Here is a 22,023-nt window from a genome sequence, read left to right as displayed (position 1 = left end):
GGGCGGGGCGGGGCCGTCCCTCCTGGGCTGGACCTGGGCTGTGATTTGGGCTGGCTTTAGAATGGGGGTGAGATGGGGCAGGATGGCTGGAGATAAAGGCGGGCTGGGGATGAGGCAGGGGATGGAGGTAGGCTCGAGGAGGGGTTGAGGCTGGGGTGCTTAGATTTGGGGGGCCTTCATTCACCACGTAGGGAAAGGGCCGGGGCTGAAGGTAGAGATGTGGGTGTGGGGGCGGGGCTGAGGGGGGAGGTGCAGCCGGGACCGGGTTTGGCAGCGGAGGGGCCGCTCTGCAGTGGGGGGTGACCTGTGCCGCCCTCTTCAGAGTCTTCCGAATCCGCCTGGGCCACCTTTCCCAGTCTCCCGTCTACGAATCCGGGCAGCAGCTGTTCACCGGGATCAAGTCCATCCCCCACCCCGGCTACTCCCACCCGGGCCACTCCAATGACCTCATGCTCATCAAACTCAGCCGAAGAATCCGCGAGAGCCAGACGGTCAAGACCATCCGCATCTCCACCCGCTGCCCGTCTGCGGGGGCCAGCTGCATGGTCTCCGGCTGGGGGACCACCAGCAGCCCCCAGGGTGAGCTCCGGTGCCCGCGTGCCCCACCCCCTGCCCTCTGCCTCTGCTGCCCCGCCCTGCTGACCGCAGCTCTGCTCCCACTGTCTGTGGCCAGTTAACTTCCCGAAGGTCCTGCAGTGCCTGAACATCACCGTGCTGAGCCAGCAGAGGTGCGCGGCCGCGTACCCGGGGCAGATAGACGCCACCATGTTCTGTGCGGGGGACCAGGACGGCCGAGACTCCTGCCAGGTAAGGGCGGCGGCTCCGCGCCCTGGCAGGGGCCTGGCCTCGGGGGGCCGCGGGGCCCACGCTGGCAGAGCCTGCCGCTCGCTCTGCAACAGAGCCATCCAGTAGCAACAGGGTGAGGTTTCCCAGTAGCACATTTTCCAAAGGACAAAGAGGCGATGAACTGCTTCCCTTCCAAGGCACGCACCCTAGTTCCTCTCAAGATGTGCCCACTATGGAACAACGATGAATAAGATATTTTACACCCGTTTTCCCACAGAAGATTCTGAAAGTCAGCACACGGGTTTCATCACCAACAGCGTTTCTGCTTGGGCCGCCATGTTTCAGGGGCTCAGCGCCCCAGAGCCCACGGCTGATGCGACAGGCAGCACAGGCCCAGAGGGCGTGGCCCGGGCTGCCCTGTGCGGCTGGCAGGCTTTGCCCCGCACATCTGAAGGGCCTCTCTTCAGTACCAGACTTCACAGTTTGTCTCGTACTGAGGTAAATGTTGGCGGCTGGCCACGAAGCGTCCTGCTCCCTGAACTGTGTAGTGTGAAGGTTTTCCGAAAGATGCCGGTCAAACGTTTTGAGGAAGGAAAGCAGAACCCTCTGTTAGGGTTTGAAAAAAAGAGATTTTTTTAATGCAGAGGATTGATCAGAAAGTTGTTGGAAGGAAAAAAGGTCAAAGTTGAAGGAAATCTGTGACCGGGAAATTGTAGATACCGCATAATAAGCTCAGGGTTTTGCAGGAAAAATAACTTCACACCAGCAAACAGTGAAATGGTGGCTGGGAGGCCTCTTCCCCGGCGGTGTGTGCAGACACCGCGGAGCCAGCCCTCCCTAGGCCAAGGGGCGGGAAAGGCACGTGCCAAGGTCCTGGGGCAGGGAGCAGGTCGGTGACAGAAAGAAGTCAGTGTGCCTGGGGACAGCATGGAGGCGGAGGGGGTCGGGAAGCCTTGGGGCTGAGATACCAGTGGGAGGAACAGTCAACACTCATCTTTGCTGCCAGATGAGTCATGAAATTGCCACAAAATAACTTCCTGATTTTCTCAACTATAGCATGATTTTAAAAATAGGCTCTTCCAGGCTCAAACAGTCAAGGCACTGAGCTGCTCAGCAGACAGGCACTCGCTGCGGCCTTCGCTGTAGGGTCCTCAGTAATTCCATGGTCGGAATTTCAACCCGTCTTTCCTGGCCCCGGCACAGGCTTTCTGAATGTGATGCTGTGAGAGGACAGAAATTCAGGGAAGCCCTGTGCCCTGGAGACCTTTCCCGATTCTGGCCTCGGGGCTTCTCCACGGGTCTGGCTAACCAGGTCTCTGCTGCCCGGTCACACTGGCCCCTCCTGACCGTGAGAAGCACCCCGCCCCCAGTGTTATAAACCTGACAGTTGCAATACTCCGCAGGCCTCCCACCTTCACTCTGTCCCCCTTGCAAGGAAGCCCATTCGTAGGGCATCAAATTGAAAGCCAGCATCTTAAATCATTTAGCCTCTCCGTAGCCAAGGTAATTGGGGGGGGGGTGTAGACCTCAAGTTGCTTTTCATACCTGTGGTCTGGGTGTGGCCACTCAAAGCGAGAAATAGTATGAGACAAAGCAGAATCATCATGGCGGCCAAGCGCTGAGCCTATTCAAGGAGCGCAGTGCATCTGTAGCTAACTCGGGAGAAGCCACACCCCGCGAGGGCCCAGGTTCAGGCCGTTAGCCCAGAGCTTCTCCAAGGGGGCCCTGCAAGGCCAGGACACCACGATGCGGACTGGGCTGGGTGGCCCTGGAGCCGCTGGACAGTGGCCGTGGGGGCATCAAGCCTGCGGACTCAGCTGTGCAAGTGGAAGAAGCCAGAGCTCAGGCTTCCTCGTAATTAGTGCCGGAGTCTGTGTCATTCGTGTTTTGCATTCACATAAATGAGGAATGACAGTAAAGAACGGTGAGTATTGTTCCAGGAAGGTGATTGCAGGGAATTTTGGGGCGTTAAGGACAAGGCAGCCCACGTGAGTCCAAGCGCTGGTTCTGCCCCGGGGCCTTGGCGCCCGCTCCGCTGTCTCGGTGTGCCTGGAGGCTCTGGGGTGCCCCCGGCAGCCCCCCATAACCCAGAACTACTGGGCCCTAGTGCCTATGGCGGTCACGGGCGCAATCTTCATGGGGGCCGAGAACCCCCATGAACCGCTCTGCAAAAGTGAGGTGTATGTGACCCGGTAGAGGGGTGTAAGGACAGGCGAAGAGCAGGGAGGGGCCCGAAGAAATTCAGTGGAGGGCGTGGGGTGCGGTGCTAACGTTCTCCCTCGTCTCCCTGTTCCCCGCACCTCCTCTGCCTCCTCACCTCTGCCTTCTCCACCTGTGTCTCCCTCCCTCCACCTCCTGCTCCTCTGCCTCGCCGCCCCCGTGCTCCCACAGGGCGACTCCGGGGGGCCCGTGGTCTGCAACAACTCCCTCCAGGGCCTTGTGTCCTGGGGGGATTTTCCCTGCGCCAAGCCCAACAGACCCGGCGTCTACACCAACCTCTGCCGGTTCAACAAGTGGATCCAGGACACCATCCGGTCCAACTGATGAGTCACCCCGACACCTCCCCGCTTCCCTGCGCCCCCACACCCACACTGCTCCGGGGGCCCAGTCCTCCAGTTCTTTCCCCAATATGGGAGGACGTGCGTCTTCGCCTCCCCAGCGCCCTGGGGTCCCCTGGAATCAGGACCCCCTTTTCCACCGTGGACTGCTCCTGCCTCTCTGGATGGACCCTGGAGAACGACCAGGATGGGCTGCGACCTAGGTCCCCCCAGTGCTTCCTTCCACGGCCCCCCTTTCTCTGCTGTGGCCCAGACATGGCCCCAGAAATAAAGAGTCTGAGAAGTGGACTTGACGTCCTCTCCACACTGCTCCCCTTTGTAGCAGCTCCTCTTCCTGCCCCCACCTGATGCTCTAGTGGGGTGCCTCAGCTGCAAAGCACCGTCCAAGAAAACCCCCAAATCAGAAACTCACTCAAGCTGTGCTCATTTCCTTCTCAAGTGTGAATGGAGATGTGCCCGGAGCCAGGCTGGTGTTGGGGGTACACCCCCCCCCCCCAGTAAACCTGGAAAAGGACTTCCTACCGCCTGGGGACACAGGCGCTACAGAGATGGTGAGACAGGGACCTCCCATCAGTCTGGCAGACAGGGCTGGGGGCTGCTTCGGCACGGTGTGGCGGTCTCGGCCCCTTCCCAGGCCGCGTGTCCCAGTGCCTGGAGCGGGCCCCTTCAGCGGGCAGAGACTTGGCAGCATTGGCTACATGCGGGCATCTCCTGGGAGTGTTAAGTACAGTCCCAAGCGTCCTCCTCCGGAGGGAGGCCGGGCTCAGTGAGGGCGCAGGAGGCCAGCCTGCCGCCTAGAGGCTGGACGGAGGCGCCCTGAGCGCAGAAACGGCACTCGGAAAGGCCCAGGATTCTCTCCCGGAACCGGGGACCCACGCGGGCCCTAGTGGACAGCGAGCGACCGCCCTGCAGGTGGGGGCCGCGGCAGAGGACAAAGCCAAGGCTTTGCCGTGGGGCCACGCGGGAGGGTTCCCAGGAGCCTCAAGGAGGCCGGAGTGCGGGTCGTGGTTCACCGCCTTAGGGGTCGGGAAGCCAAGAGCTGGGCGATGGCAGAGCTGGGCTTCCGCTAAGATCACCGCCCCTTTGCAAGAACAAAATGGGGCTGCTTGTGCGCCAGGGCAGCACGGGGAGGTGGGTGGGCCTGGGAGAAGCCGGAGGCGAGAAGGGCGGCCGCGGCCCATGGGCACCGCTCCCCCGTCTGCCCACCCGGCCTCCCTCCTCCAGGGTGGCCTATCCTAGCTTTTCCCGCCCCCCTCCACGAGGGCCGGCTCCTGATTGGCTGTTCTGAGTGGCAGCGAGGAGACACACCTGATTGGCAGACTCTGGGTCCAATCAGCTCTGGCGGGGGCGGAGCCACCATCGACAGCGCCCTCCTACGGGCATCCCACATCACCCCTCACCAACCAGACAGCCCTGAGCCCCGCGAGGGCGGCGGCGGTCAAGAAACAGCACTGAGCCACCTCTCAGAAGGCCTGAGCTCTCTCTGGCCCTTAATTTCACCACTCTAACACGGAAGGATGACACAATAAGCACGACACGAAGTAGAAATGAAGATGTTGGTGACATCATCATCTCTCTCCTGCCCAGTCCCCACGGTAGTTTCGGGCTGCACAAAGGGTGGGCTGCCAAGGTCGAGCTCTCACCCCAGCAACCATCCCTCATTTGTCCTCGGTGGTCGGCAGCGGAGGACCGACGCCCTGGGTGCTGTGGCCGGGGTAAGGTCAGCCCTGCCCATGCAAGGTGGAACAGACCCCCTTGTGGTGCAAGAACCGGAACAGCAGCTCTGGCAGGACTGAGGAGACCGGGCGGTTAACTTCACAACAGCAAAATCAGCAAGCGAAATCCTAGCTAGAGGCGCTGTTGAGCCTATTTTCCAACATGATGCTGTTGGTTAAACTGCTTTTGGCATCAGGAGAAAACTCACAGTCCTGGGTAGGTGGGTTTGAACTTGTAACACCAAGACGTGCCTGGCTGCTGCGAGGCACCAGGGACCCTCGCTCTGGGGGCTTCTCACCCTCACGGTCCCCTTCAGGGGAAGGGTGAGACTTCTTCCTTTTTTAAAGATTTATTTATTGCTTATGCATACACTGGGTGCAGGCCAGAGGTGTGAGGGGTGAGACTATTCACCGCAGACAGAGGCGGGATCATTTCGGGGAGGTGTGCTGAAATCCACGTAGGAGGGGAGCAGCAGGGACACAGGAGGGGTCTGCCGTGCCCTGTGGGTCCTCCCTGGCTGGGGACGGAACTCGTACTGCAGGGGCTGCGGGCAGCTTCACCGGGCCCACTGTAACCCGCTGGGCCACCAGCGATGGCCGGATGAGACATTTTTAAAGTCGATCCCAGCAGAATTTTCCTCCACTCTTGTTGGTCACACTTGGGTCATGTGACCTTTTCTAAGCCAATCACAGGCTAGGGACATGGCACCACATGGTTGATTTGTACCAATCAGGATTCATTTCCTGAGGCTGCAACCAGAACTTTCGCCCCCCCCAAACAGTGGACAAGAGGGACAGGGGCAGAAGAGGAGGAGGGAGGGGGAGAAGAGGAGGGGGCGCTCAGGGTTCTCTGATGAAAGCCGGTGCCATGTGTAAAGCAGGGTAACAGGGTAACGGAGCAGGCCTGCCTGGCTTCCCTTTGGCCGGGTTTTAAGTTAGCTTTCTGAGGAAGGATACATTTGTGCTCACGCAAGTATCGCAATTCCATGAAATTTTCACAAAACAGAGCACACCCCTGTAACGGGCACCCACGTGGAGAACAGAACCAGCGGCACCCTGGGGAGCCCTGCGTCACCACCCCGGCCGCATGCAGGCCTGTCGCGGGCCTCGGTGGCGCTCAGGAGCACAGTGCTCCCTAAGCACAGCCAGGGCGGCGCCGTTTGGCTTACCTCCCCCCCCCTGTGTAGGCCCTTCCAGGCCCTCGTGTCCGTTTCTTTCAGCACTTTGTTCTCCCAGGGAGGGATGACAGGGCAGCGCTTGCATCTGACGCTCAATGGCAGAGCCCCAGGGGTTCCTGGTGGGGGAGCCCAAGGCAGCAGCTGAGAAGGGAGGAAATGGGGAGGCGGCAGAGTCAGCACAGGGAGGCTGGGGGGCCAGTGTCTCCTCCGTAGCCCATCCCAACCCAACTCTTGCAGGGGTGGCGGCAATTGTGGGGAAAGGTGCTCAGGCCACCGCCAGGCCGCCCCGGGACCGCCGCCAAGTGTACCTGGAAACTGGTGGCTGATTTCTGGGAAGCTTTGGCTTTGCTGGTAAGAGGGAGGCTGTGCCCTGCTCTGTGTGGACCTCCTCCTCCGCCCACCTGGAATGCAGGTGGGGGGGGAGAGCCCACCCACTTTGCATAGAGAAGGTGGAAGCTGCAGGGAGGAGATGGGGCCACAGGAAGCCAACAGCGCAGCGCCCAGGAAACGGCACAGCCCGAGCCGCTGTCGCTGTCCAGAGCCCGCTGCCCACCTGCCACAGTGCTCACAGGGGAGCGGAGTTTCTGGGGCCCGGGAGCTGAGTAGGGCCTGGTGTGGGTCCCCGACAGCTTTGGCCTTCTCTTCTGGCATGTGGCTGAGCCTTTTCCAGCGGGGAGGCTGTCGGGGAGTCAGGAAATGTGGGTAAAGGGCCAGGAGCGCCCCAGCGTGTAACCAGTCCCGGGCAGGGTGGAGAGGATCAGTCTGTTTCCTGCGCGGTGATCTAAGCAGTAAGAACAGCGTTGTGTGGTGCAAGAAATAAGCTCCTTGCCCTACTAGATATTAAGACAGGCTGCAAAACAAAATTAACATATTAAGAAGTAGTAGGCAGGGTCCTCCCTGGTGCAGCAGGTTGCAGTGGAGCAGTGTGAAGCTGGCATGGCCACTTCAGGACGAGTTCAATCCCCGAACCCAGAGTGAGCCACAGGGTGCGGCAGACCTCTCCTGACCCGCCCACTGCTCCCCTCAGCACTCAGCAGTGGACTTCATCCATCTGCCTGTTCTGCTCCCCGCTCTGTCTCTGGAGAATCCTCTCGTCGCCCCTGCACCTCTGGCCTGCACCCCAGTTCTAGGTGCATTAATAAATAAATCTAAAAAATACAGAAGTAGTACACAGTGGAGCAAGAACAGCTGAACGGGTCAGGGAGCCAGAAGTGAGCTCGGAAAGAGACCGCGGGTTGGGCAGTGTGGCCTGTGGAACGCGTGTCTGTAGCCCAGGTTAGCGCGACAGGTGGGGGCTCAGTCTGTGGGGCCAGGGCAGGCGGCTCGGCGTGCAGGAAATTCAACCCCACCGCTCACCAGCACCACACAGAAGCCGCCAGGCATCCCAAGACCGCAGCCAGATGAAGACTCCTGTAGCAAACTACTACAAGAAAATCGGTGAGGCGGCCCTGGGGTCCCTCAACAGGGCGCGACTGTGTAAGACAGCGCCGCGGAACAGCGCGCAGGCCTGGCTGTGTCAGAGCGGAGCACCTCCCACAGGCGAAGACGAGCCTGAGCGCCGCACGCACCGCGACCTGGCCTGGAAAACGCCAAGCTACGGGGAGCAGGTGGGGCGTGCTCGGCCGCGCAGAACCCCACCGCTAGCGTGCCCCGGGGTGCTGAAGCCATCAGGGTGTCCGCGGAAACCGCACGCGGTGCCGTCGGCGGGGACCGCTCGGACAAGTCCGTGAAAGTGCCGACCACCGTAGGGCGTTCCGCACGGAGCCCCAAGGCAGGGCCGCACCCCCGCGCGGCTCAGCAGCGTCTCTCCTGGCTGCGCAGCCGAGAGTCCGTGCTGTCACCGGCGCGCGCACAAGGGCGCGCCTCGCGCTGCTCTCGATGGGGACCGGGAGGCGGCCAGCACACGTCCACCATCGGGAGCCGCCGGCCATCGTGTGGAGCAAAGCACAGGGCTGGGAGTAAAACCCACAGTGGGGGCTTAGCTGGGGGGCGCAGAGGGGCTGACACCACCCTGTCCATAGTGGACACTGCCAAGTTAGCCGCTGTCACGGTCAAAAATAAAAGCAGAAGTGCTGTTGACAAGTGACTGGGCTAGAATGACCGGCAGGCAGGCAGCAGGCAGGCTGGCTGCATTACACACAGGTATATAAAACTAAAGCCAATTACTTATATTAGAATTACACACCCATAAAACCACATCACACATTTTGTAAGACAGCAGAGGAGGGAGGGAGGGACCCGGGAGGGTGGTTTAGTAGGTGGAAGAGAGGGAGGGGGGCGGGGAGGGGAGGGTGTGGGAGGCAGCAGAAGGTGGGGGCGGGGGAGAGGCTGGGAAAGGGAAAGAGGCTCAGTACTGACCTCCCAGAACAAGCCTGTAATACTGGGCTGAGCCCAGGGGTAAAGGGAGGGAGCATGCAGTGAGGCCCCCCACAAGCCCAGGGAGCTGCATGAATTGTTCTGCTCAGCCGCAGCTAAGACTAATTTTCTACCTGACTTGGGGAATCACAGACCCCCCCCATGATGCTCACCTGCACCCCCTGAAATGCACAGAACTGCCTGGACCTGGGCTGCCCCCATAAGGCCAGAGAGTCGGTAGGGCCGGCATAGCTGGTTTGTCCTCTCACCCTTGCTCGGAGTGGCTGATCCTGGCTAGAGGCCGAGGTCAGGGCAAGGCCCACCCCCTGGCAGAGGCTCCCGCATTCCACAGAGCAGATAAGCATCTGGCTGCTGGCTGAGGAAGCCTGTGGGTTCCCTCATTTGACATGAAGCTGATGCTACAGCTGCTGTGATGGGGTGCCAGGCGCCCCTCTTGCTGTACTCCCCACAAGCCTGCCCTGCTGGCTCTGACAGCAAAGTCAGGTGGGGGGCCCTCAAGGAGTTAAGGGGCCACGGGCAGCGAGGTTGGGGGAGTGGGGCTCAGCTTGGGCGGCTGGCCTGGCGCCAGCGCGTGAACCCAGGGCGCAGGAGTCCTCTGCCCGCCCAAAACCACGGGGCTGGAGCCAACAGAGCCGACATGGGTAGCCGGCTGGGGGGGGGGTGGCGGGGGAAAAAGAAGAGAGACCCTGAGAGCTTAAAAGGAGTAGCCAGAGAGGGCCTCTGGGGTGCTGTAGCGATTGAAGCAGCCACAAAGGAAGGGAGGTCGGAAGAAGGGGTCGATACAGACTGGAAGGACCGACGCACAGGGTGGGTGCGTGGGCGGAAACGCAGAAGCGGAGGGAGAGTCGGCGCCGAGCAGGCAGGAAAGCGCCTCGCGTGCGGCCCGCGGCGGGACAACCGGGACCCAGGTGTCCTTTCTGCCGCGGTGCCGCCCTCCACTTCCACAGGCCTCCGCGCCCGCCCTCCCCCGCCTGCTGTCTGACCCCAGCCCGCTTAGGGCTGCGCTGTAGGAAGCGTGAGGCCCGAGCTCAGAGTGCTCCCGGGGCTCCACAGGAGGGAAGCCGGGCAGAGGCGAGCGGGCGGAGCCGAGCGGGCGGAGGAGGGCCCCCGCGGGGTTCCGTGCTCCTTACAGAGCCGCTGCAGGCGCCCTGGGGCGGCCGAGCCCGAGCACACACCACGCAGGCCCCGGGCGCTGTCGGAAGCCCTGCCGCCGGGTCCCGCCTGGGCGGTCTGCTCCAACAGCCACCTGCGCGCGAGCGGCGTTAGAGACGCCCAGCGAGCAGCCGAGGCAGAATTTTTGACCCGAGGCGGCAGAATCCAGCTCTGCTCTCGGGCGCCACCTTGGGGCCCCTTGGAGAATGGACCTGGGAGAGCCGCGGGAGCCGCGTCCGGAGCCGCCGCCTCCCGGCTGGGCTGTTTAACTCTGGGCGCTCGACCTCTCTGAGCGAAGGAGTCAACGCCTCCTTTCCTGTAACACTGAGACGACGATCCCACCACGCACCCAGAGGTGGTGCTGCAAAAGTGTCGCACCGCTTTCCTCAGGAGGGAGCTGGACGGCACCTATGGCGCAGAAGAAGCTGAGGTCCGCAGAACGCACGTCGGAGTGTGACCTTATTTGGAAATAGGGTTACTATAGGTGTCAGTGAGAGCCAGGAGGGGTGGGCCCCTACCCAGGATGACGGGTTCATATGCCAAGGGATGAGCGGCTGTGGAGATGCACTATGGGGGCTGTGAAGGGGCGGCAGAGGCTGTAGTGATGCGGACACAGCCGGGCGCCGGCTAACTGCTGGGAAGGAAGGGCCCCGCCCAGGGCGCCCGAGGGGCTCCATTTCAGACTCCTGGGCCCCCAGTGTAAGAGAATAAACGTGTTGTTGTTTTCAGCCTCCCGTCTGTGGTTCCCTGTTGCCCTGGGAGACTAACACAGTGGGAGGTCCATCTTCTCTGTAAAGCAGATGGGGGGGGGGCATTTGAGCACCCCAAGGCCCCTTTCTTCCAGAGGAAGGAGCTAAACACAGGTCCAGTTTGTCGCAGAGGACACACATACGTAAACATGTAAAAAGACGCTCACCTTGAGGATATCATCACACACCCCCAGACTGGCTATCCCGCGGGGGAGTGACCCCCCGGGCGCAGCAGACCGCTCCTGTCTCCCTGCTGCTCCCCTCAGCAGTGGATTTCAGTGATCTGCCTATTCTGCTCCCCACTCTGCCTCTGGCGAGTCCTCTCCCCCTGCCCCCACGCCTCTGGCCTACGCCCCAACTCTTCTACGCAAAAATACATTAAAGAAAATTGGTTGAAATCCCCCAAACTCCAAAGACAGCAGCGATGCAGCGCCCCCAGGGCTCCACCCACGCTTCGGTGGAGTATAAAATGGCCTGAGCCCGTGGGGAGGGCCTGGCTGTGCCGCGGACCCCGACCTGCGGCTTGCGGGGCGCGCGTGTGGGCTGCAGGGGGGTGGGGCGGCCGTGCGTGCAGGAGGTGAGGATGCGCCAGGCGCGGGGCGGTGCGCGTGCACGTAGGCGCGCGCCCTGAGTCTGTTAGGAAGGACGCGGCTTCAGCACCATGGTCAGAGACAGACTCCAGCCGCCTCCCCCCCGCACCCGGTGTCATTTAGCCCAGCCAGGCCTCCAGCTTCCAGATTTACAGGGCATTTAAGTTTCATGAAAGCATTTCTAAAAATTAAAACCCCCAATGTGAGTTGCATAAAGACGGGGGGGGGGGAGAAGTCTAGGAGGCGCTGTGGGACGCTCTCTTCCCTGCTAGGGGTTGGGGCAGCGAAGCCCACCACAGCCCAGGGCCAGGCCACGCTCCCCGCCAGGCCCTGGGCTCTGTCCCCGGCCTCCCTCGCAGGAGTCCTCCGGCTGCCAGGTCTGACGCTTCTAACAGCAGATGAGGAAAGCAGCACTGAGGATGGTGAGGGGTCCGGGCCAGCACTGGAGAGCAGGGCTCCCTGACCCTCCCTCCCAAGCCCTGCCGGCCCCTGCCTGCTGCCCACCACCCAAACAGGCACCCCATTCACGGTGCGGCCACCAGGGCCAGATGCCGCGACGCCCTGCAAACCGCCCCATGCGAAGCCTGGCAGCACCGTGTCTGCTGTCTGCTGCAGACTGAGTGTTTTGAAGCCTGTCCCCCAGAGTGATGGTATGTGGAGATGGGGTCTTTGGGGTGCCCTTATAAGGAGACCCCAGAGAGCTCCTCAGCCCTTTCTGCCTTGTGAGAACAAAGGCCTTTCAAGGCTCTGGCCTCCAGGGCCTTGAGACACCAACTTCTGCAGTTCACAAGCCCCGGGGCAGGGGAGCTTTTGTTACAACTGGGCACTGTGTTGTTTGCAGGGTGATGTCAGGCGGTGATGGTCTCCCACTGACCACTTACTCTGCGGTCAGCTCATGAAGATCTAACGCTCAGAGCAACCCGGGGGGCCAGACTTGCCATTGCCGACCATGCAGACGAGGACACCGAGGCATGAGTTCTTTCCTCAAGGATAAAACATATTTTGATAGAAATTTTCTAGCACAGAGGAAATTAATGGGAGGGGAGGGTCTTCAGATACATAAGGGGAAAAGAGGCTAGCAGGTTTCACCAGCACTGACTCGGGCCTCTTTTTCCCCATCAGTTTCCCTGACTTCAGGGCTTCAAGTCCCAGCCCTGCACTCACCTGACCAGGTGCCCCAGGACAGGTGACAGGTGACTTCACATCTCTGCCCTCAGCTGTCCCATCTGTAAAGAGGAATATCAACAGGAGCTACAGCTTGCAGGCTTTTGTGGATGATAGCCAAGTAAATATACATAGAAAATATTTTTTAACGCTTATGAGAGGAACGAACAATTGTTACGCAGGACACTGTGGGCATTCTCAACAGCAAACCCAGTCTCAGAGGGTTACACGTAAAATGTAACCCTCACCCACGTAAAATTCCCAAGGTGCCAATTTGCAGTGACTCAGCGGTGGCTCTGAGGGCTTGAGGTTGGGGACGGTGTGATAATTACGGGATAAAGCAGAGTTTCTCGTGGCGGTGAAATGCTTCTGCGTCGCGGTGACCGGAGAGGGAGAGAGACAGCCGGCAGGCGGGTGTGCAGTGGGCAGGGCGGGAAGGCTGGGAGGAGGAGAGCACTGGCAGTGGCCTTCGCCAGGGCGGCGACACAGGCAGCCTGGGCCTTGCAGCTCTCCCCTGGCGTCAGAGGGAGCCGGCCACGAAACTCGTCAAGGGGGCTTTTAAGGTAAGGTTTTACTGTGTAACAGTTCAAGCCTTCACATAATTTTGCTCAGCGGTAACATGTTGGGGGCCACCCTGGTGGTGTAACAGGTTAAAGCACTGTGAGGCTCCCTGCAGCCACCGCAGCAGAGTTCCATCCTGGCCGGGGAGTGACCACAGGGGCAGCAGACCCCTCCTGTCTCCGCTGCCCCCTCAGCAGTGGATTTCAGTAGATCCCACCCTGTCTCTGGGGAATCCTCTCATCGCCCCACACCTCTGGCCTGCACCCCCCGCTCTTGTGTGTATAAATGAATCAATCTTTAAAAAAACAAGAGCCATGTTGGGCACATGGAAACCAGCGGTCACTGTGGCCTCACTTTCCCAGCTCATCCGATCTGCTGTTTTCAACGATCTTTTCTGGCAGGCTCGTCACGAATGGCCACAAAATGAGTAACGTTTTGAGTGGAGGGAGGGGGGCGGCCGTGATTCTCCAGGCTGAGGCTTCCTGGAGACAGAGCCCTGACTCACCTGCAGCTCCCACCCTGACTACTCCTCTATGTAATCATGGAAAACAGACGGCAACCGCAGGGGCAGTGATTTTTAGAAATGAGTTACGAGGCAACAGGAAAGATGTTCTGAGCACCCAGGTGGGCGAAGCCTGGATTCCTACAGACACCACAGCTTTGGATCTGCTCTCTCCACAAAGCTCTGGCTTTTAAAGAGGGCTAGGAGGGGGAGGCAGGACAAAGTGGAGCTGGAGATTATCATGCCAGACTTTCAAAACAAACATTTCTGTACCACATGGAAAAGAAAATCAGGTAGAAAATACGAGCGCTCATGTCCAGCCCGAGGATCCCAGATGTGCGCCCACTGGGCCCTGGGCCAACCCCCGCACCCTGCTCTCACTTCTGGGTACCACCACCTGGCACCCGAAGGCCAGGAATCCGTGTCGGGGTGCTTTATCTCTTTGGGTACCTTTCCAGAACCTGTTCAGCGATCACTCTGACTTTCCCCGAGGGAGATGAGGTTCACGGCGGTGCATCCCGGTGCCCAAGACTCCGAAGGCAGGAGGCAGCCTGGATTCGGAGCCAGGAGTGTTTGCGAGGGGGGCAGTGAGGGGGCACCCAGGGGAGAGGGAGGGGAAAGGGGAGCGGCTTAAGGGGGATTATCAGGCCAGGCGCAGAAAATGACAGTCAGGGGCAGAGGCGCTCTGCCAAGAGAGAAGCGGGATGGGCGGAGCCCAGGGTCTCCCAGTGCACCTCGCTGCCCTGTGACCAGACCGCAGCCGGTCTCCAGGCAGCGGGGGAGAGCTGAGATTGCAGGAACGTGTCCTGGGGGCAGGCCGGCCCGGGCTGGGGAGCTTATAAGCCGGCGCCAGGAGTCCCTGAAGAAGCAGCGGACAGGAGCTGAGCGGCCCAGCAGCGCCCCGCCCCAGCCCCACTGCCCTGCCCGGACCCTGCGGTCCACTCTCCTTCCTGCTCAGTCACTGCGCAGCTCTCGCCCTCTGGACTCCACTGTCCTCGGTCTCCTCCCTCTTTCCCCTCCCCGCCAGCCTCTGGACGCTCCGAGGAGTCTCAGCGGCTGGTCTCTGAGTGTCTTCCACCCGGGACCAAGCTCCACCCCTCCAGCTATAGGTGAGACACCCCCTCCTTCCTCACTCGCTGTCTCCCCTGCCCTCTCTCCGACCTCATTTCCTCTCTCAGCCTCTGGGTCTCTGAGGATTTTAGACCCTCACCTGCCCAGGAACACCCCAAGGGGCGGGAGGGTTACTGAAAGAGATGGATGTGGGCTGTGGGCTTCCTCAGGTCAGGCGCTGGGGCGATGGCCACACCGGGAGTCTGGCGTTGCTTCCTGGGGTACCTCATTCTGGGCGCCACAGGTAGGCGCTCCTGTCTCAGCCTGCTGGACACCCGGCTCACGCCAGCCCTCTGGCTGGGAGAGCCAGGTCAGCACGCCCTGACTGAGCCTCGAGTATCAGCAGCCCCACGACCTTGTGCGAAGGCGGGAAGGGGTGGGGGAGGGCCTTCTGCTGTTGGGGGGGTCGCCCACTGCTGGGAGCTGCGGCGCCTGGCACTCTGGCACAGTGTGATGGGCTTCTTTCAGGGCGCCACTGTGGAGGCTGAGGCAGCTGGGAGAGGCTGACCTGCGCCTCGGAGGGCCGGGCTGTGCCGCCCTAGCTTCCACCGTATGAGGGGGTGGGCTGGTGAGGGGTGTGCCGTGGGAACCGTGCTGCCCGGGAGGGGGGCGCCTGTGGTGTGCGAGCGTTGCCACCCGGGGCCTGATGATTCGACAGACGTGAAGCAGAAACCCTCCTCTTGACAAGCAACGGAAGCCCAGCCCCAGTCACCCCGAGGGGCCCGGCCCACCCAAAAGTCTTGCCACGCGTGACCGCGGACCAGGCCCCACCCCCAACTCCGGCCCCACCCCTTAAGCCTTGGCCACGCCCCCTGCCCGGACCACCGCCCCCTGCCCGGACCACCGCCCCAGGAGCTCCTGCGCCCTCCACCTGCGCCCACTCAACCCCTAACGCTCTGGTCTGGTCACCCCGTGTGTGCCAGTCCCCTCTCCAGGCGCCCCCCATTCCACCCTGACTCCTCCCGCAAAGCGCTGGCCACACCCCAGAAGCCCGACCACACCCAGGCGCTCCATCCCACCCCAGCCGGCCCCAACCCGCCCTCCACGCCAGGTCCCGGGCCTGCGCCCCGCTGCCCACTAACCGGTTCCGACCCAGCTGCGACTCCGCCCTAGGGCCGCGCGCCGCCCGCGGCGGCAGCCACGTCACGGCCGGCGAGGCCTGCAGCCCGCGCTCGCAGCCCTGGCAGGCCGCGCTGTTCACGGAAGGCGACTTCTTCTGCGGGGGCGTCCTGGTGCACCCGCAGTGGGTGCTGTCCGCGGCGCACTGTCTCCGGGAGTGAGTGCGGCGAGCCTGGGTGGGGAGGGAGCGGGGTGCGGCTCCCTCAGTGGAGCAGACGCTGCCTGCGGGGGCTCAAGGGCCACTTGGCAGGACCCCGCGCCGCGAAGTGGGCGTGAACTGTGCCCGTCCATGCGGGGTTCTTCCTTGGCGAGTTCCGCATTCGGGATTCAACACCGCAGGGGTGCAGAATCCCCGGGTGCTGAGGGTAAACTATTCATGCGGCTCAGGGATCAGCACCCCTAAGCCCCGAATTTCTGGGTGGACTGTAGTTGCCACAAGCCCGACAAGCTCCCGCGTCCCTCAGCTCCTACGCTGTTGGCCTGGGCCTGCAGAGCCTGGGCGCCCTCGGAGCGCGGGGCGGCTGGGTGGTCGAGGCCAGCCTGTCCATTCAGCACCCACAGTACAACCGGCCGTTCCTGGCCAACGACCTCATGCTCATCAAGCTGAAAGACCCCGTGGCTCCCGGCGACACCATCCGGAACATCAGCGTCGCCTCCCGGTGCCCGACCCCCGGGGAGTCCTGCCTCATTTCCGGCTGGGGCCAGCTAATGAACGGTGAGCCCCTGGGCGGGCACGTCCCCTGCGGCCGCTGCCCAGCGGGGCCTGACCCGAGCCCCGCGCAGGCACGCGGCCCGCAGCGCTCCAGTGCGCGAACGTCTCCGTGGCGCCCGCACAGCTCTGCGGCGCCCTCTACGGCCCCTTGTTCCACCCCAGCATGGTCTGCGCCGGCGGAGGACCCCACGGCAGGGACTCCTGCTACGTGAGCTGCGGGGACGGGGCAGGGGAGGGCCAGGGAGGGCCAGGGCACACGCCAAGGGGCGACACGGCGGGGGGTGGACCCGCAATAAAGAGCAGCTCCGAAAGAGAGATGGAGGCACCAGGGAGGCAGACATGAGGCGAGGGAGACGCAGGGAGACGCTGCAGATGACACTCACGCAGGGGAGGGAGGAAAGAAAACAAAGAAATGGCGGAGGCAGAGACTACAGGAGTAACTGAGGCAGAGAAAAGTTGCCGTGGGAGGCAAAGGAGAGAGTGACAGAGCGCCCCGGGGCAGCTGCCCACCTAAGGAGCGGAAACGGGCACCGCGGAGTCTCGGGGGCCCCCAGGGAAGTGTCTGCCCCCCGCCCGTTTGTCTGACTCCCGTCGCCCACCTGTCTCCACCGCTGGCGCTCACTCGCTGTCTGCACCACAGGGCGACTCCGGGGGCCCCATGGTCTGCAGGGGGGCACTGCAGGGCCTCGTGTCTTTTGGACTCGCCCCTTGTGGCCAGCCCTACGTGCCCAGTGTCTACACCAACCTCTGCAAGTTCACCGACTGGATACAGAGAACCATCGACAGCAGCTAGCTCCGGAACCTGAATGCGGGAACTGGAAGCCCCAATAAATGCTACCCAAGAGATTCAGGACTGGGGGTTTCCCTGCTTTGCGCCTTCAGACCCTGAGTCCAGGCCCCACCCCTTCCCCATGCCCCGCCCCTGCCTGACTGGCCCACTGGAGCCCCCCAGAAGCCGCCCTGCGCACAGCGCCCCCTGGCGGCGCCGTGTGGTCCGGCCTTAGTAGCAGAGGACGGGGTGGGGGGCTCCCCTCTGGTCTCCGCACCCCGGAAGGAAAGCAGGGCCCCTGTTTGGCGCTGCCTTGCCCAGTCCCTCCCCGGGAGCCCGGCCGGGGGCCTCGGGGCGCCTCCGGGCAGCCCTGGTGGGCTGGGCCTTCCCACGCGGGTGGTGGCGTCGGGGTCCCCTGGGAACCGTGTTCCGGGGCTCGCCCTTCGCCCTCGCACGCGCTCGCCAGCAGTCTCTGCTGCCCATTCTCACGCAGGGGGCGGCGCCATCACCGCGTGCAGCCGTGCACGCCTGGGCGCGCATTGTGCCCGACCGACCGAGAGAGTTCCTCACAGTTTGCACAGCCTCTCACTGTGGGGCTTGCAGCTGGAGGCCGGCGGTTTGCCAGAAGCCAGAGTCCTGGACTCAGCTCTTTTGGCTCCAAGTGGGCCTGCGGGGGAGGCGGGGAAGGGCCCAAAGGAGGTGACCTCATGCTCAGAAAGGGGGGCCCTCGGTGGGGTGAGGGAACCTCGTGTCAGTTTCACAGAGAGTGACGTGAAGTCTCTGAGCAAGGCGGTTAGATTCGGGATTGCTCTGTCAGTGCGCAGTCTTGGGGGGGCGGGCTCTGGGGTGTGGATGAGCACCACCCAGTGGAGAAAGGGCAGAAGACCAGGAGGTGGAGGACCCCACGTTGGGCAGTACTCCCCAAAGTCCCAGCGGGACTTTGGCACCGGTTCTCTCAACTTCCCACCAAAGGCACCGGCTTGCGATGGCCACAGCCGCACGCGGGACAGTGCACGACGCTCAACAGCACCCCTTGGCCGCCGGGGGGCGCAGTCTCAAGACAGAGGTCGCCCAGTTCGCTCCCGCCAGGGGGTGACCTCAGGGGGTGACCCCAGGGCACGGCAGACTGCTCCTGTCTCCGGGCTGCTCCCCTCAGTGACTCTGTGGATGGCCTGTTCTGCTCCTCACTCTGTGTGGAGTCCACTCACCCCCCATAATCCAGCTCTTATATGCATAAATAAATAAAATAAACCTTAAAAATCGACATGTTTTCCCCTCCCCCCACCTCCGTCCAAACCGTGTCCGTGTGGGGAGGTTTGTTTGTGTCCGGCACAGTAAAGACATTTCCGGGAACGACCTTTACCGCCAGGACAGTAAACAACGTGTCCCCAAGAGCCCGGGTGGCCCGGGCCGTGCCCCGTGTTCTCAGAAGGGGGGACCCCAGGGGCAGACCCCACACTTGGAGTCTGCGCCCCATCCTGAGCGGGGCCAAATGCCTGACCCCCGGCACCTGAGTGCGGGGAACAGGGAGCAGGAACTCAGTGCTGCTGTACCCCAGGAATGCCGCCTGCCAATGCAGAGTCGGGGTCTCTGCCAGCGCCCCGAAAGGGCCGAGTCCTTGTCTGTTTGCACATCAGTAACATCTTGATCTTCCAGCTCTGGACACACAGCTGCAGCCCTGGACAGCGGGCGGGGGCGGGGCAGAGGGAGGGACCCCAGGAGCCGGCTACCAGGGAGAGCCTGGCCGGCTCCCCTCCACGGACCCTCAGGCGCCCCCCTCCTGCTGCTGGGGAAGCCCAGCCCTGGGTGTCCCCTCCAGGGCTCCTGTCTCCTCCCTGTTACCTCAGGCCTCTGCACGCACTGGGCTCCCCCACCCAAAAGCCTCCATACCGTGGAGGGGCACACCAGCCGACCATTCCCTTCAGCAGGGGCTTGCCACGGGCACCCTCAGTTTCCAGGGTGCCATGCGCCCATGCTGCCTTGATCAGTCCAGTAGACATCCTGCCGGCAGGGACGAGGAGCTTTCTGGGGTGTGATTCGGTCCCACACAGGTGAGACTGGACGCTGGTTGTCAGGGTCCAGCCCAGGGACTGCAGGAGACCAGGGAGTCTCCGGACTGAGCCAGAACCTTCCACCGGGGCCTCCCTGCATGAGCCAGAGCCGAGGCCCCGAGCACCTGCCCAGGGCGCCGTCTCCTGCGGGGGGGGACTCAGTGACATTAGCCGCCACAGTCCCAGTGTGCCTGGGAATGGTGAGTGGTGGCGTGGGGGCACAGGATCCTGAGGGGCGCTCCTGTCGCCTTCTCCCCACCAGGTGACTCGAGGACCCCCACGGTCCCGCCGGCCTGGTGTCTGGGTGACTCCCCGAGTCTCCACCACCAAGCTGGTGGCCCCTCCGCTCGCTGGGACACAGAAACCAGGAGAAGGGACCGGCCCTGCTTCTGGGCGCCCCTGACCCGCAGAGCCCCGCCCGCCCCACCCCGCCAGGGCAGAGCGGGCCAGAACCCAGAACTCCGCGCCCGGCGGTGGCCGCGGCCTGCCCTGCGTGGGCCAGGTGGGCACCACAGTGATTTTCCCAGAGAGCTACATTGACGGGGGCCCACCGAGACCGGAGTGCTGACCATGGTGGGGGTGCAGGCCGAGGCCCGGGGTCAGGGGAGCCTGGTGCCGGGCTCCGGAGCGCAGGGGGAGGGCCCCGCCGCCCTGCTGGCCCTCGAGGGGCCAGGGCTCAGGGGCCCAGCCCCGTGGGGTGCAGGCCCCTGGCAGGGTGTGGTGGTCAGTGAACCGGCCGCTGGCTTCTCTCCACCCACCCTCCCGGCACTATGCCAAGCGCAAGGAGCCGGGATGGGAGGGGTCTCCCAGCTGCAGGTCAGCACCCGGGCGCCTCTGGTGCCAGCTGGCAGGGCGGGCCCAGGGCCCTGAGGGATTTAAAGGCCCCACGGCGGCTCCGGCCCCGAGCTCCCGCCCGCCCTGGACACCTGCGTCCGCCACCATGTGGATCCTGCTCCTGTGCCTGGTCTCGGCCCTGGAGGGCTTTGGTGAGAGCGAGTGGGGTGGGGGCCCGACCCGCGCCCGCATCTCCCATCACCCCACCTGCACCAGCCCCACCTCCCGTCCTCATGGGCACCGGACTGTGTTCTCTGCAGCTGAACCTCAATTTTCCTCCTCTGTCACCCAGTTGCCCCCTTCCCGTCTAATCTAGGGCCCCAGACCACCCCAAATACCCATGCCATATGCGCTGTGGAGCCCCTAAATCTGATTCCCAGACTGCAGGTTCTTAAAAGTGAGGAGCCGACCCAGCGCTCATCCCGCCCCTTCCCCCAAATCCGGCCGCGTGCCCACCCCCGAGCACCCCGCTCTCTGAGTCTCTTTCCTCTCAGTGTCAAGGCTACGTCCACCGTTGCAGACCCCAAGTCACCCCCACACCTCATTCTTCCAGAGTTGCCATGTTTGTTCTCTCTGGTCGTGAAAATGGGGTTTAAGAGATTTTGGCTCTCACCGCTGGTCTCCCCACATGTCACTATCACCTCCCCATCTCGGGACCATTGTGGAATTTGGGACCTCCCCAAGCCCTCGCCATCTTCCCAGGCCCCAGCCCCGGCCATTGTGCCCCAAGACCCCTAGTTTTGGGCTCAGTCCACGTGGCCCAGACAAACAATTGGCCTAATGCGTGCCCCACCAACAGGTGCAATGCCCCCCATGCGCTCTGTGAACAGAGGGAACCCAGAGTGTAAGAAGAATTCCCAGCCCTGGCATGCAGCGCTGGAATCCAATGACTATGTCAAATGTGGGGGAGTCCTGGTGCACCCCCAGTGGGTGCTCACAGCCGCCCACTGCATGAGCAGGTGAGTACTGAGGCGGGGGCAGGGCTGGGAGGGGTCGTGCCCCCCGCCTGCGGGCCAGGCCTCCCGGCCACCTGGCGAGGCGGGCTGGGAGCACAGGCTGGACTGGGCAGGGCGCAGGACGCCACCCCCACGGCTGCCTCCCCTGGCTCCCCGAACCTCCCTCTGGCGCTGCCCTGGGCCCGGCGTCCGGCCCTGGCGCGCCTCTCAGGCTCCCGGGTCTCCCCGTCTCCGGGTCCCGTCTCCGGCCACCTCGGCCCCTCGCTGCCATCGCTGTGCTGGCTGGTCACCTCCATCTTCTCCGTCTCTCTGGGGTTCACCCCTCTCCCAGCTCCACTGGAACCATCCCGGGGAGTTGAGGGCACCCCGGCAGCAAGGGAGACCCCCAACATGTGTGTGAGGGGTCTACAGATCCCGGCTGTTCCTGGGGACCAGACCTCTCCAGGAGTCCTCTGGGGCTGGAGGGTTCCAGGGGTGTGGGGCGATGTGGGAGGGGAGGGCCCTGGCCTAGGGCTGGGCAATCGGCCCTCTGCTGGGACCAGGACCCTCAGCCCAGCCCAGGGGACTCAGCCCTGCCCCCTCCCTCTGCCCTTCCTTGCTCCCTCCTCCCCCTCTCCTCCCCTCTAGCCCCTCCCCTTCCCTCTAGCCCCTCCCCTCCCTCTAGCTCTGCCCCCACCTCTGTCTAGCTTCTCCCCTCCCCCTCGCCTATAGCCCCTCCCTCCTCCCCTCTTATCTCCTCTGCTCTGCCTCCATTTCTCCCTCCCCATCTCCTTGCTGCCTCCAGATTGTGACCCTCTCTGCATGTCACCCCATGTGCTGGGGTCCCCTTGCCGACTCTGCCCTCTGCACCCCCATCTGCCGTGTCTGTCTCTGGGTGCCCTTTGGCTGCCGGTGCTGGCTGTCACCCTTGCCGCCTCCCCAGCCTCTCTCGGGGGCTCCCTCTGTGCTGCCTGGGTGCTCCCGCCTCTCTCTGTTCACCTCCCGCCGCTCTCCCCAGAGGTTTCTACGTCTGGATGGGCCTGCACCAGAAGAACTCCCCGCAACATGAGGACTCCCCGCAACATAAGGACTCCCCGCAACATGAGGACTCCCCGCAACATAAGGACTCCCCGCACCTTAAGGACTCCCCGCACCACGAGGA

At 63.0% G+C, this 22,023-nt stretch overlaps 3 protein-coding genes across 3 annotated transcripts in view; all 3 read left to right on the top strand.

Annotated features, from left to right (window-relative positions):
* The window catches only part of KLK5 (kallikrein-related peptidase 5), a 5,796-nt gene extending 2,170 nt beyond the window's left edge, over window positions 1–3,626 (top strand). The window contains exons 3-5 of the mRNA XM_004694041.2: window positions 323–579; window positions 674–807; window positions 3,178–3,626. Of these exons, the coding sequence (XP_004694098.1) occupies window positions 323–579; window positions 674–807; window positions 3,178–3,330 (544 nt within the window). The 3' untranslated portion in view covers window positions 3,331–3,626. The remainder of the gene's footprint in view (window positions 1–322; window positions 580–673; window positions 808–3,177) is intronic.
* A 10,610-nt stretch (window positions 3,627–14,236) lies between these two features.
* On the top strand, window positions 14,237–17,100 carry KLK4 (kallikrein-related peptidase 4). The gene is made up of 6 exons (XM_004694314.2): window positions 14,237–14,440; window positions 14,612–14,685; window positions 15,555–15,717; window positions 16,025–16,275; window positions 16,344–16,480; window positions 16,913–17,100. The coding sequence occupies exons 2-6, from the start codon at window positions 14,628–14,630 to the stop codon at window positions 17,063–17,065; spliced, it is 762 nt and encodes a 253-aa protein (XP_004694371.1). The 5' UTR covers window positions 14,237–14,440; window positions 14,612–14,627; the 3' UTR covers window positions 17,066–17,100.
* Window positions 17,101–20,730: 3,630 nt separating this feature from the next.
* LOC101634959 (prostate-specific antigen-like) overlaps window positions 20,731–22,023 on the top strand; it is a 2,746-nt gene continuing 1,453 nt past the window's right edge. The window contains exons 1-2 of the mRNA XM_012733528.1: window positions 20,731–20,885; window positions 21,880–21,889. Of these exons, the coding sequence (XP_012588982.1) occupies window positions 20,731–20,885; window positions 21,880–21,889 (165 nt within the window). The remainder of the gene's footprint in view (window positions 20,886–21,879; window positions 21,890–22,023) is intronic.

The sequence above is a fragment of the Condylura cristata genome, unplaced genomic scaffold (genome assembly GCF_000260355.1).
Source record: "Condylura cristata isolate star-nosed mole 26May11 unplaced genomic scaffold, ConCri1.0 scaffold00041, whole genome shotgun sequence".
NCBI lineage: Eukaryota > Metazoa > Chordata > Mammalia > Eulipotyphla > Talpidae > Condylura > Condylura cristata.
Note: the sequence above shows the minus strand (reverse complement) of the source record. Positions and strands in the feature narration are given on the sequence as shown.